This window comes from Elaeis guineensis, chromosome 12 (genome assembly GCF_000442705.2).
Source record: "Elaeis guineensis isolate ETL-2024a chromosome 12, EG11, whole genome shotgun sequence".
NCBI lineage: Eukaryota > Viridiplantae > Streptophyta > Magnoliopsida > Arecales > Arecaceae > Elaeis > Elaeis guineensis.
The window spans coordinates 81,569,530-81,581,644 of NC_026004.2; the positions used below are offsets into that span (position 1 = coordinate 81,569,530).

The 12,115-nt window shown below is 47.4% G+C and overlaps 1 protein-coding gene across 1 annotated transcript; it reads right to left on the bottom strand.

The window, feature by feature from the left end:
- Nucleotides 1–6,270: 6,270 nt before the first annotated feature.
- On the bottom strand, nt 6,271–8,218 carry LOC105033915 (premnaspirodiene oxygenase). Its single transcript, XM_010908901.4, has 2 exons — nt 7,275–8,218; nt 6,271–7,170 (listed from the first exon to the last, which is right to left on the bottom strand). The coding sequence occupies exons 1-2, from the start codon at nt 8,163–8,165 to the stop codon at nt 6,556–6,558; spliced, it is 1,506 nt and encodes a 501-aa protein (XP_010907203.1). The 5' UTR covers nt 8,166–8,218; the 3' UTR covers nt 6,271–6,555.
- Between the last annotated feature and the right edge of the window lie 3,897 nt (nt 8,219–12,115).

Sequence of the window (12,115 nt, forward strand, 5' to 3'; positions counted from 1 at the left end):
TTCATCTTTGACCTGCCTCACGATTAGCTGGGAGTCAGAGAAGACTCTGAGGCTGTCGATCCTGAGCTCCTTCACTACTCTCAAGCCAGTGAAGAGTGCTTCATACTCGGCTTGATTATTGGAGGCTTTGAAATTGAATCGGAGGGCGTACTCAGTGACCACTCCCTCTGAGTTGGTGAGCAGGAACCTGGCCCTGCTCCCTCGAGCATTGGAAGCTCCGTCGATGTGCAACACCCAGGTAGACCCGGGGTTAGGTTCGGAGATTACAGCCTCTTTGGAGCTCTCGCCTTTCGATCCTTGGTCGGTTGTTGGGCACTCCGCAATAAAGTCGGCCAAGACCTGGGCTTTCAAAGCAGGTCATGGTTGGTATTGAATATCGAACTCACTCAGCCTCACCGCCCATTTCGCCAATCGTCCCGATGTATCGGGGCAACGCAAAATTACCCTCAGGGGTTGGTCGGTGAGGACCACGATAGCATGCGCTTGAAAATACAGACAGAGTTATTGTGTAGATATGTTGCCCAGCTATGCAACCCAAGAGGGGGGGGGTGAATTGGGTTTCTAAAAATTTTAATCCCAACTGATTACTTATGAAGAACAAAACAAGGACTTTAATTCAATATTAATTATCTAGAGCAGGAATGCAAGAATATGATAAAGAAATAAAGTGAAGCGATAAGGCACACTACAAACACAAGGATTTATAGTGGTTCAGTGCTAACCTTGCATCTACATCCACTCCCCAAGCTCCTACTTGGGAATTTCACTCCACTATACTTGTATTCAACCCGAATACAAAATATTGGAAACTCCGACACTAGCTATCCCAAGCTAGATCACTTGTTTCCCGGGTACAAGTAAACCCAAAACACTCCGATTTCAGGTTCGGATCAACCTTTCCTTGTTTTGGAAATCTTCCAAAAACAAGAACCAAAACTCACAAATAATAAGAAAATTTAGAGCACAGATTAACACAATAACAGCTCCTTAAATGAGCGAATATAACAATAAAAGCTTTACTCAAATGAAGAACCCCTTTTTGGATTTTCTCAAGGTGGATGAACGCTTGAATGAATGCTTGAGAAGAGGTTGATCGTTGATTGAAGATCTCTTGAAAGCTTTGAACGATCTCTAGATCAAGGTTGAACAATAGACTTGAAAGATCCTCTTGAATGCTCTTGCTTTTCTCTTTCACAATCTCTCTTGTAGATTTTGGATCCTCTTTTCTTTTTCTCTCAAATTATCTCGTGGATCCTCTCAATGAATTTTTTTCTCTCTTTTTGATCTGCCGATTGATCTTCTTCCTCTTTTTCTCTCCAATTTGATCTGCTATTTAATCTGTAATTTCTTTCACCATTTAAAGCATTTTATGATATTAGAAGCAAGAGAAAACAATTTAGGCAGATAAAGAGCCGTTAGAGGATTTTTAGGAAGCATAAAAGGTAATTAAAACGGGCAAAAAAAATAGCCGTTGCTGACATTTCCCGTCGCAGGGGTCGACTCATGAGTCGACTCATGCTTCAGGGGTCGACTCATGAGTCGACCTCTGTTGCAAAAACCAGAGAATGCGTTTCTGGAAATTCTTGGCCCAAATCAGCAGGGGTCGACTCATGAGTCGACTCATGCCTTGTGGGTCGACTCATGAGTCGACTCACAGGTCGTGCCAAGCCAGAAAACTAGCGTGCCATGGGTAATTTTTTACGTGCCAATCAGCTCATAGTGCCATGAGTTGACTCATGAGTCGACTCATGCACTTCAAACCTTCATAACTTCAAAAATATAAGTCCAAACACAATGAAATTTTCACCAATAGATTTCAAATCATTTATTCTACCAAATGGTATTATCAAATTACGATTTTGGTGAAATTATGATTTTGCCCTTGAAGAGCATAAGGACTTTTTCATTTTAAAATTATTTGTATTCCTTCAATCTGCTTTGTAATCATCAAAATCAATCTAGGAGCAACAAGATACAATCAAGGCGAATATCATTTTCTCCATCTTTGAGTATCGAGCTTCAACTTCGTGGAGTACTTTGCTGGTGTAATATATAGGTTGGTGAATTCGGCTCTCATTCTCCCAGACGAGCACTGAGCTAACCGCCTCTGGGGAGGTTGCCAAGTAGAGGTACAGTATTTCCCTGACTTTCGGCTTTACAAGCAGTGGCGGGGAGGCCAGATATCTTTTCAGATCCTCGAAGGCCTGCCGACACTCATCCGACCAAAAGAAGTCCTTCACCTGCCTCAGGGTTTTGAAGAATGGGAGGCATCTCTCTGCCGACCGAGAGATGAATCGACTGAGTACGATGATCCTTCCATTAAGCTGCTGTACTTTCTTTTTGGTGCTCGAGTGCCGCATATCAATGATCGCCTTTATCTTCTCAAGGTTAGCCTCAATTCCTCGCTGAAAAATGAGGAACCCGAGAAACTTCTCAGAAGTCACCCCGAAGGCACACTTAGTCGGATTCAACCTCATCCGATATCATTGAAGGATGCGAAAAGTTTCTTCGAGGTCTTGGACATGATCTGAAGTCTGCGCGCTCTTCACCAGCATGTCATCCACGTACACCTCTATGTTGCACCCGATTTAGTCTTTGAAGACCTTATTGACGAGTCGCTAGTAGGTGGCTCTGGCATTTTTTAATCTGAAAGGCATTACTCTATAGCAGTAAAGGCCCTTGGCAGTCACGAAGGCTGTGTACTCCTCATCTTCGGGCACCATCCAGATCTGATTGTATCCAGCGAAGGCATCCATGAAGCTGAGCAGTCGATGGCCGGATGTCGCGTCTACCAGCTGGTCGATTTTCGAGAGTAAAAAGCTGTCCTTCAGGCAGGCACGATTTAAGTCGGTATAGTCGATGCAGATCCTCCACCTCCCATTGACTTTTTTCACCATGACAACATTGGCGAGCCAATCGGGGTATGTGGTTTCTCTGATGAAGCCCACCTCGAGTAGCTTGTCCACTTCCTCGTCGATGGCCTTCTGTCTTTCAGGAGCGAAAGACCGCTTCTTCTGCCTTACTGGCCTCATTCCAGGATCGATGTTGAGTCGGTGAGTCATCATCTCCGGGGGGATGCCGGACATATCCGCTGCCGATCAGGCGAATACGTCGGCATTGGCCTTCAGCAGCTCTACTAGCTGTCGTTGCTCAGGGTCGGATAATTGGGATCCGACCCAGACCACTCGTTCGGGATTCTCCGCTATCGGGATGGAAACCAGCTGTTCAGTCGGTTCGCCCCATTCTTCCTCTCCCTGCTGGTCCAACTTGTCGGCCATCAGGGAGTCCTTCGCTTCGTTACTTCGAGCAGAGATTTGGAAGTATCGTCGGGTGAGCTGTTGATCCCCACGCATCTCTCCGACTCCATTTTTGGTCGGGAACCGAACCAACAGGTGGTAGGTCGAGACTATTGCTTTGAGGGCGTTTAGTCCGGATTTTTCAAGTATGGCATTGTAGGCCGAAGGTACTTGGACGACTGCAAAGGTTAGGTGGACGGTGCTTTATCGTGGTTCGGTTTCAGCTGTCACGGTAAGAGTAACTTCTCCTTCCATCGTGATGGCTTCTCCGACGAAGCCCACCAGGGGCGTGGAGACTCTCTCGAGTCGATCAGCTAACAGTCGCATTCGGAAGAAGATCGAGTAAAATAAAACATTAGTCGAACTTCTATTATCAACAAGGATCCTTCTTACATCATATTTTGCTATTGTTGTCAAGACAACAACAGCGTCGTCATGGGGAGTTTGGATTTTCTGAGCATCTTCATCTATAAAAGTGATTACATCATCTTGGCACAGCTTCTTCGTTGACTCCCCTCCAGCGGTCGTCCTCCGGTCCAGTCGTTTGGAGATCATGTTGATGACCCCGGTCGTGGACTGATTGTTCGCTGCCTCCTCAGTCGGTTAGGGTTGTCGGTCGGGGACGGGTCGAGTCGGCGGGTTCCTTCAAATTTTTTTGAGATACCCTCGACGTATGAGGGCCTCGATTTCATCCTTAAGTTGGATGCATTGCTTGGTGTTGTGGCCGTGGCCTCGATGAAATCGATAGTACTTTCGTCGATCGAGGCCCTTTGCCTTCAAAGGTGGAGGTCGTCGCAGATATTCCTCTCCTTCGATCTCCATCAAAATCTACGCACGAAGAGTAGAGAGGGGAGTATAGGAGTCATACCTGTGATGCATCGGCCTCAGACTCCACTGTCGAGGTGATCTCGGGCTCCGTCGCTGGGGTGAGACCTGTTTGTCGGTCGGGGGCCTGCTAGGCTCGACAGGAGCCCGACCTTTCCTTCGCTTCTCCTTCGGACCCTTGGTCTCGGTCAGGCACCGGTCAGAAGCTCCTTCGTCTGCGCACATGTATTTGTACGCATGCTCCAACAGTTCGACGTATATCCGGGAGAGGGTCTTGTCCAAGGAGTATGTAAATCGAGACCCCCTTAGCCCCCTCTTCATGGCTGAGATGGCCATGTCTTTGTTGAGGTCCCGAATCTCAAGCGTGGCCGTGTTGAATCACGTCATGAAGTATCAGAGCATCTCATTTTCTTCCTGCTTGAGGGAAAAAAGATTGTTCGAGGTTCGTGGCGGCTTCTGGCTGGTGCTAAAATGGACCACGAAAGCATGTTCGAGTTGTCTGAAGGAGTGGATGCTTCCTGAGCGGAAGTCGGAGTACCAAGCCCTAGCGGCCTTGCAAAGTGTGGTGGGGAAGTCGATGCAGAGAAGGGCATCAGTTGCCCCTTGGATCGTCATGAGAACCTTGTAGCTCTCCAGATGGTCAACTGGGTCGGTGGAGCCATCATAGGGCTCCACATGAGGCATCTTGAACCGACTAGGGATCGGCTCGTCGAGGATGAGTCGGAAGAGAGGTTGGGCGGTCTGAAAGTCGACGTCGTTCGAAAATTTCTGTCCGTCCACCTGGAGCTGGGCAAGCTGACGGTCGATTTCCTCGAACCTACGTTCGTAGTCGTCGGTTCGTCGGTGTTGGGAGATCTCGGGGGTCGAGTCTCCTGACGAATCTGAGGGAGAGGCGGACGGTGTCCGCGGCCGCTTCTCCTTCCTCGCTCGTTCCAGTTGGGAAGGAGAGGGTCGTCGGGATCGATGGGTATCATGCCGTGGCCGTCTCTCCCCCTCTCAGTGGGAGTGCTGTGACGGCTGCTTCTAAGGAGGAGACGGAGACCGATGCGGGCATCGGCGGCTTCTCCTGGAGGGCATCGGGTGTGCCGTCGGTTGCCCCACCGACGAGTGCGGCAATCGGGTTGGTTGTTGTTGAAGGCTCTTGACTGCATCCGTCAGCACAGTCATCTACCGCACAATCGCCGCGATTTGCACCTCTGTGGTCACCACAGGATGCGGAGAGCTGGGCTCCACCATGGAGGGTGGAGGAGAGGCCTCTCCCGATGGGAAGAGTGCCTCGCCGATCCGGTGGCCCTCGATCACTGAGCTCTGGTTCTTGTCATTTCGAAAGGATTTTTTCAAACTCTGTGGAGGTCGTGATCCTCCCCCTACCTGGTGTGCCAAACTTGTTGCGGCCAATCCTCTCGTCGCTTGGTCGTCGGGAATGAGCACCTGCAAGAGAAGTCCACACTGACCGGAGATGCCTCCGGCGGAGACCCTCCGACAGTCAAGTCAGAAAGGAGACTAGACAATAGTAGAAAAGAATCAGGGAGACTCAGCGAAAGAGAGAGTGAGAGCTAGAGAGAGAGAGTGAGTCCAGGGATTTCGAAAGAACCTCCTCGCAGCACTGTTGCCTTCTCCGTTTTATAGTAGAGCGCGGCGTGGTGCCGCCATTAATGGCGCAGACAACTGGGGGAGTTGTCAAATCGCCGGAGGCTGTCAGAGTCATTGCGGACTGTCAAGTCACCGTAGGCTATCAAATCGCTTGGATTAATCTATATCCTTGGCAGGACAATGCCCCAGGGTGGCTATGCCGCACTCCCTTGTCAGGGCAGCGGCCCACAGTAGTCGTACGATATTTGGGGGAGCCGACGGACCATACGTCGGTATTTGGTTGCGGGACATCGGGTGAAGACTCGGGGACACCGTCGGCTGGTCTGGCGCATTGTTTGGAGTCGGACATCGGCCACCACCCCCGCTTGACGGTGAGTCGGTAGAGTTGGGCTCCGTCGTTCGACCAGTCAGGAACAGAACGGGTCTGCCTGATCGACATACCTTCGGTCGGACGGTGTCGGCAGTCGTCGGTCGGTGCGGTCGGTAGAGTCGGACACCGATCGGACAGGCCCAAAGGTAAGTCGGCGTGAAAGAGATCGGTTGGTATGTCCCAACAATTTCAAATCTTCAAAATATATGATCCATTTATCCCAATTCATCATACACTAACATTAATATTACGATTGAAAAGTACAAAGGAGTAGTCAAATCTAATTAACTTCAGGCAGCCACTCCCTCATCCCAGCATCCTTCTCTCTCTCTCTCTCTCTCTCTCTCTATATATATATATATATATATATATATATATATATATTTATATATATCTCATATAGTATTTAGTATATATGTTTATACAAACATCTTATATAGTATCTAGTTTGATGGATGCATCTATTTGACTCTAGAGGGGTATGTGAGGAGTAGCGATCAAGCACAAAGGGGATTTCATGCTCACAGTTACCCCATATGTCTCGCTCATGTCCACATCGTTGGGGTCCATTCCGTTGGGAAGCTTCCAATCAAAATGGTAGAGAAGGTGGGACAAGATCAGCTCCATTTGGGTCGATCCAAAGGTCATCCCAGGGCAAATCCTCCGCCCCGCACCGAAAGGCACGTATTCAAAGCTACCACCAATGTAGTCCACCGAGCTGCCATCGAACCTCTCGGGCCTGAAGCTTTCTGGGTCCTCCCAGTACCCTGGATCCCTTGCTATAGCCCAAGCATTGATCACAACCCGGCTACCCGCCGGAATATCGTAGCCATCCACTTGGCAACTCTTGGTGCAGAACCTAGGCAACAGCAGCGGAGCAGGCGGGTGCAACCTCAGAGTCTCCTTGATCACCAGCTTCATGTAGTGGAATTCACTCATGTCCCCCTCCTCAATCCAGGCCCTTCCCTTCAGCACTCGCCGCACCTCCGCTTGAGCTTTCTTCATAATCTCAGGGTGCTTGATTAGCTCTGCCATCGCCCATACCGTCGTTCCCGATGCCGTATCGGTCCCTGCAACGAACAAATCCTGAAAACTTTTGATGAGAAACTAGAGAATTCGAAGCAGCATGTGTCTTGCCATAAACTCTTTCTAAGTAGCATGAAACCAAGTAATTCGTCAGGCATACTGACCATGATTACGCCCTTGATGTTGGTGCGTGTGACAGGGAACTCAAGTCCACCATTTTCCTCCAGCCCTAAAAGAACGTCGACAATATCTTCCTCTCGTGGATCATCCCCTTTGTTGCCATTTGAGGTGGCTTTCTTCTCTTGGTGCTCCTCGATTATCTCCTCAAGGATCTCATCCAACTCACGCCAAGATTTCTCTGACGCGGATCTCAATCCACTGAGAGTGTCGATAAAGGTCAACGAGGGGAACAGATCAGCTACACAAAATCCGGAGGCCAACGCCGTCAGTTTCTTAGTCTCCACAAGAAACCTCTGCGCATGCTTGCATGTATTGCCAAATGCGACTCTTGAGATCACGCCGTTGGTTAGTAAGAAAACCTTCTCGGAGAGGTTCACAGGAGATGCGTTCAACTTGGAGATATTCCCCACGAGGTTCAAAATCTCTTCCTGTAGAGGCGCTGCAAATTCCTTGACACGCTTTGCACTTAGTAGCTCGACCGTGCATATCTTTCTCATCTGCCGCCAGTAGTTACCGTAGGGAGCGAAGGCGATGTCAGAGCAACGGAAAAGCATCTCGGGGATGAATAGTCTGGGCCGGGTGGCAAAGATGAGATCATGGGTCTGCATGATCTCTCTCGCAGCCTCCCGAGAGGAGATGACTACTTGGTCGACTTGTCCGAGCTTCAGAAGCATGACAGGCCCATGTCGCCGGGACAGGTCTCTCAAGGCGCGGTGAGGGATATATCCGAGCACGCGGTGCAAGTGGCCTATGATGGGGAGCTTCGGTGGGCTTGGAGGCAGCTTCATTGCTGTGGATTTGGCTGCCTTAAGCACTACAAGAGCAAAGAAGAAGGACGAGAAAAGAAAGGCCAAGGAAACGAAGTTGAGTTCCATGGCTGGTATTAGATGAGTTCTAGTTTTTCTGATGCTTTGTTAATGAACTGGTGGCTGCGGAAGTCTATATAAATAGGAGTATGCAGAGCTGCTCAAGAGGTTTTCATTGAGTGTAACGGCCAATAATGTTGAAATATCAAGCAATTTAGATATGACCGGCAGGTGTCCAGCGGTGGCTGCTGACTAAACTGTAGCCAATGAAGCAACAACTTACTTGAAGGGGCGCAAAAGCAGTCACACTCCCAATTCCAGTACGTCGAATGTGATCCTAGAAGTCACATTGCTGAAAAGTCATACTTCCAATTCTCCCATTGAATTCGCATTGCAGCTGCTCTGGCATTTATGTCATTGGCCTAATTAGTCTATAGCTTTTCTTATAGGTAGTCTGACCAGCCGCGCAATAGGTTTGTCAAACCACGTGCGGCGACATGATAGCCAGGCAACGAGTTTACGTAACCTTGACGGACAGATCCCTGTGGACTGTGATATACTAGCATGCTTCCTAAGCTTGATGTAACTACCATAAAAAATACTAACAGCTGCACCAGTGCCTTCTATTTGTTGTGTTGTTTGGCTTTAGTTTTCTAATGTTGTCTTTAAAATCTTTAATCACTCTCGATAAATTTATTTGTCATATAATTAATCTCTCTCTTCCCCCTTCTATCTCCTCCTATCCTGTGGCCTTCTGCCCTTATGATGTTTAACAAAGTTTCTTTTGATGCTTCGGACCATTTAAGCCTCAAAAAATTATAGTATATGGTTAGGTGCTTTATTTATGTTCCGATCACATGATATGTTAAATATTATTAAGAATGGAGCTAATTTGTAATCAATGCATCCATTCTCCCAAATCAATAATTATTCAAGAAGCATAGGCATTGTTGCATCAAGGCTTCAGAGGTGTTGATGTGGCAGAAGACAGAGGGTGATCTAGACACTCAGATACCGAACAGACCTATAAAAGAGGCTCACTCACACTGGAGGTGGGGTCTCCAAGGGAGGATCCTTTGATGATTAAGTCAGTCGGAGCTTAAATACAAATAAAGAGAGTATGGGAGCTGAGAATGGCGTGGTTTGGCCTATCCAAGCTTATCTGAGGATCCCTTTATTACCTTATTATATAAAGAGATGCCGAAGTTTGTTATGCTTAGGCCATAGGCCACCAAACCTAAGCCTGTACGTAGTTAGTTGTAGATTTTTGTTATGCCCATGTGACCACGATTCGAGAGTTTGCTAGGAAATTTCAATAGATTGTTCATGTGGCCTGATAAGTCGGTGGATTGGGGTCAACTTGTGGCTAAGGTGCCATCCTGATCAGATCCATTTTAATATGGACTGCAGAATTTTATCTTTAGTGATTGGCAGGATCCTGATCCAGAGGTCAGTGTCAGTCACGGGCTTCATTCTTGCTGATAATGAGATATCGAGCTGGAGGTCGAAAGAATCCTGTTCTGAGGGTCGGCTAGGGGTTGATCCGAAGGTCGGTGAGCATCTGAGCAGGTGTGATCATTTCGTCATAGTTTCATTTGGCGGATCCGATAGTGCCCGTTCTCATCAACTCGAAATTTTCGAGGGTGAGTCCCAAGATTCATGGCTGAGGTGGCACTACCCCACAACACTTGTCCTCTACTTTCAAGTCCGAATTGGTTGCTTCAGGTGAAGGAAGTAATCTTTAGGATAAAGAGTCCTCAAAGCCTAGTCGAGTGGGCAAATTTGAGCTATCTAACTTTCAGGTAGACCATTGCACCATCCCATTTGAGCATTAATTTATCGCTTTACAAATCGCATCATAATGATTTGGGGAGATTTTAGGCCGCAGAAATCTTGGTGCATTTATGAAGTACAGATGGCTCAAGATAGACTATCATTTCAACCTCAAAAGCTATTTTTTGGTGATTACGATTTCACTAACTATGAGGTGCCATTTATCGAACTTCGACTGGTCTGATGCTGTCTTGCATGGTTGGCTGACATTGTTGAATTAGGATGATGGTGCGTTGGAGAGTTACAAGGTCGGATGGCTCCGATTGGGACATGTGGTGGGTATCTAACAGATCGAGACTTCGATCGAAACTATTGGAGGGTGATATAAATTGGGCTTACCCTCCTAACTGTCCCTACTTTCCTGATCGCTAGTCACTTTTCATTTTTCTGTCAAAAATTCTCTTTGCTACTGCATCTCTCTCTTGCCCTGATTTTGGTGAGTATTATGGTTGTCTGGGAAGTTAACCCCATCCAAGATTTCACTTTTTGGTGGATTTCCTCATCTTTTTCTTTCTCGTGTCAGCTTGCTTTTTCCTTCTCTTCCTTCTTTTAGTATCTTCTCATAATGTCTTTCGACGGAGTGGATTAGGGTGAACATTGTTGAGGTAGCTAGAGCTCTCAGTCATCTCTTCCCCAGTCTAGGTCCAAAGGAATCACTCGGTCTGTCACTGTAGGTGCTTCTTCTTCTGGGGGTCCAAATTCCTCCGGGCCTAGGGGAGGAGAGTCATCCATTGCCAAGACTGACCTCTAGGGCTTTTGGTCTTTGTACCATATTCCTTCTGATTTTTGGCTTGAAGTTTCAAGTCAGAGAGGTCACATCTTGTTGGCACCGAAGGGTTGAGTCACCTTCTATGAGCAGACTCTTCAGATAGATCTTCGTTTGCCCCTTCATCCTTTCATCTCCAATCTTTTTGATTGTTATAGGATTCTTCTAGCCTAGATTACCTCAAACTCTATTTAGCTAATTTCTATTTTCATTGTTTTTTGTTATCTGCTCCATACTCGCTCGAGGACTTCCCTTTTCAGGGTGCTATTCACCTTGAAGAAAAGCACCTTTATGATAGAGGGTGGTGGTACTTCAGTCCTCGCTAGGGGTGCAAGTCCATCGAGTGCCTCCCTTCTTCCATTCATGATTGGAAGGAGAGATTTTTCTTTATTTTTTCTAATCTTTCCTGGGGTTTCGACTAGGTCTGAGGCAATCTCATGCTTTTCCTAAATAGGGAGAAATCCATCCTCCTCCTAGGAGACAAGGAGGACTTCAATAAGTTTATGGGCGTGGAGGTGCCAAAGTTGAGTGAACTCTTGGATGAGCGGGCTCTCTACAATGCTGGACTTAGTCTGGCTCCTCCTTAAGATATGTCTGAGTTCTTTATCTAGGTTTTATTGATTGTTTAGTCTTCCTCTTTGTTGACTTTGTCTTTGGTGTTGTAGCAATGAGGCCCACTACTGAGATGATCAAGCTCTCATTTTTGAAGAAGAGGTCAAACTCTACTTTGGGAGAGAGTGATTTAAAGAGGGTTAGACCTATGACTTCTTTGGCTCTAGGTCCACTAGCTTCGTCGGGGTCAGTTGGAACCCCTAGTGCAGGTGACGAGCAATAGGTGGTCATAGCGGAGTTGTTGAGGGTAGCTCTCTTGGTTACCAAGGAGCCTGTGTAGGCATCATCTTTGTTGCCTCTTTCTCAGACTTCATTGCCTGTCTGATCTAGGTTCCCTCCCATCTATCTGATGGCTCCGACTCTTTCAGTCTGGTAGGAGGTGGGGCCTTCATCATCGACTCCTGAAGAGGAGTTCATCATGGTGGGGAGAAGACTTTAGAGGGATGCTTCTGCTCTTGACAATTAGTAGATCATCCAGGAGTTGATCAAGATGATGCTGTTACTGGTCGATTGGGCCCGAACCAAGGCCCGACCCTTGGACAAGGCTTTGGCCTACTCGTTTCAGGATATTTTATGGGTAAGCTTCGAAACCTTCTTGTCTATCCTTTTTCTTTTTCTTTGATATCTTTTAATTTCAATTTTCTCTTGCAGCTGGTGCACAATGTGGTCCAGATCGACGAGATTGTTGCTGGACTAGGCCGAGTAAAGGAAAAACCTGAAAGAGATCTCCAAGCCATGGAGGCTAGGAGAAAAGCTTCAGAGGATGATGTTTCCTGAGCCTGGTCCAAGCTTCAAGTCGTCAAAGAGT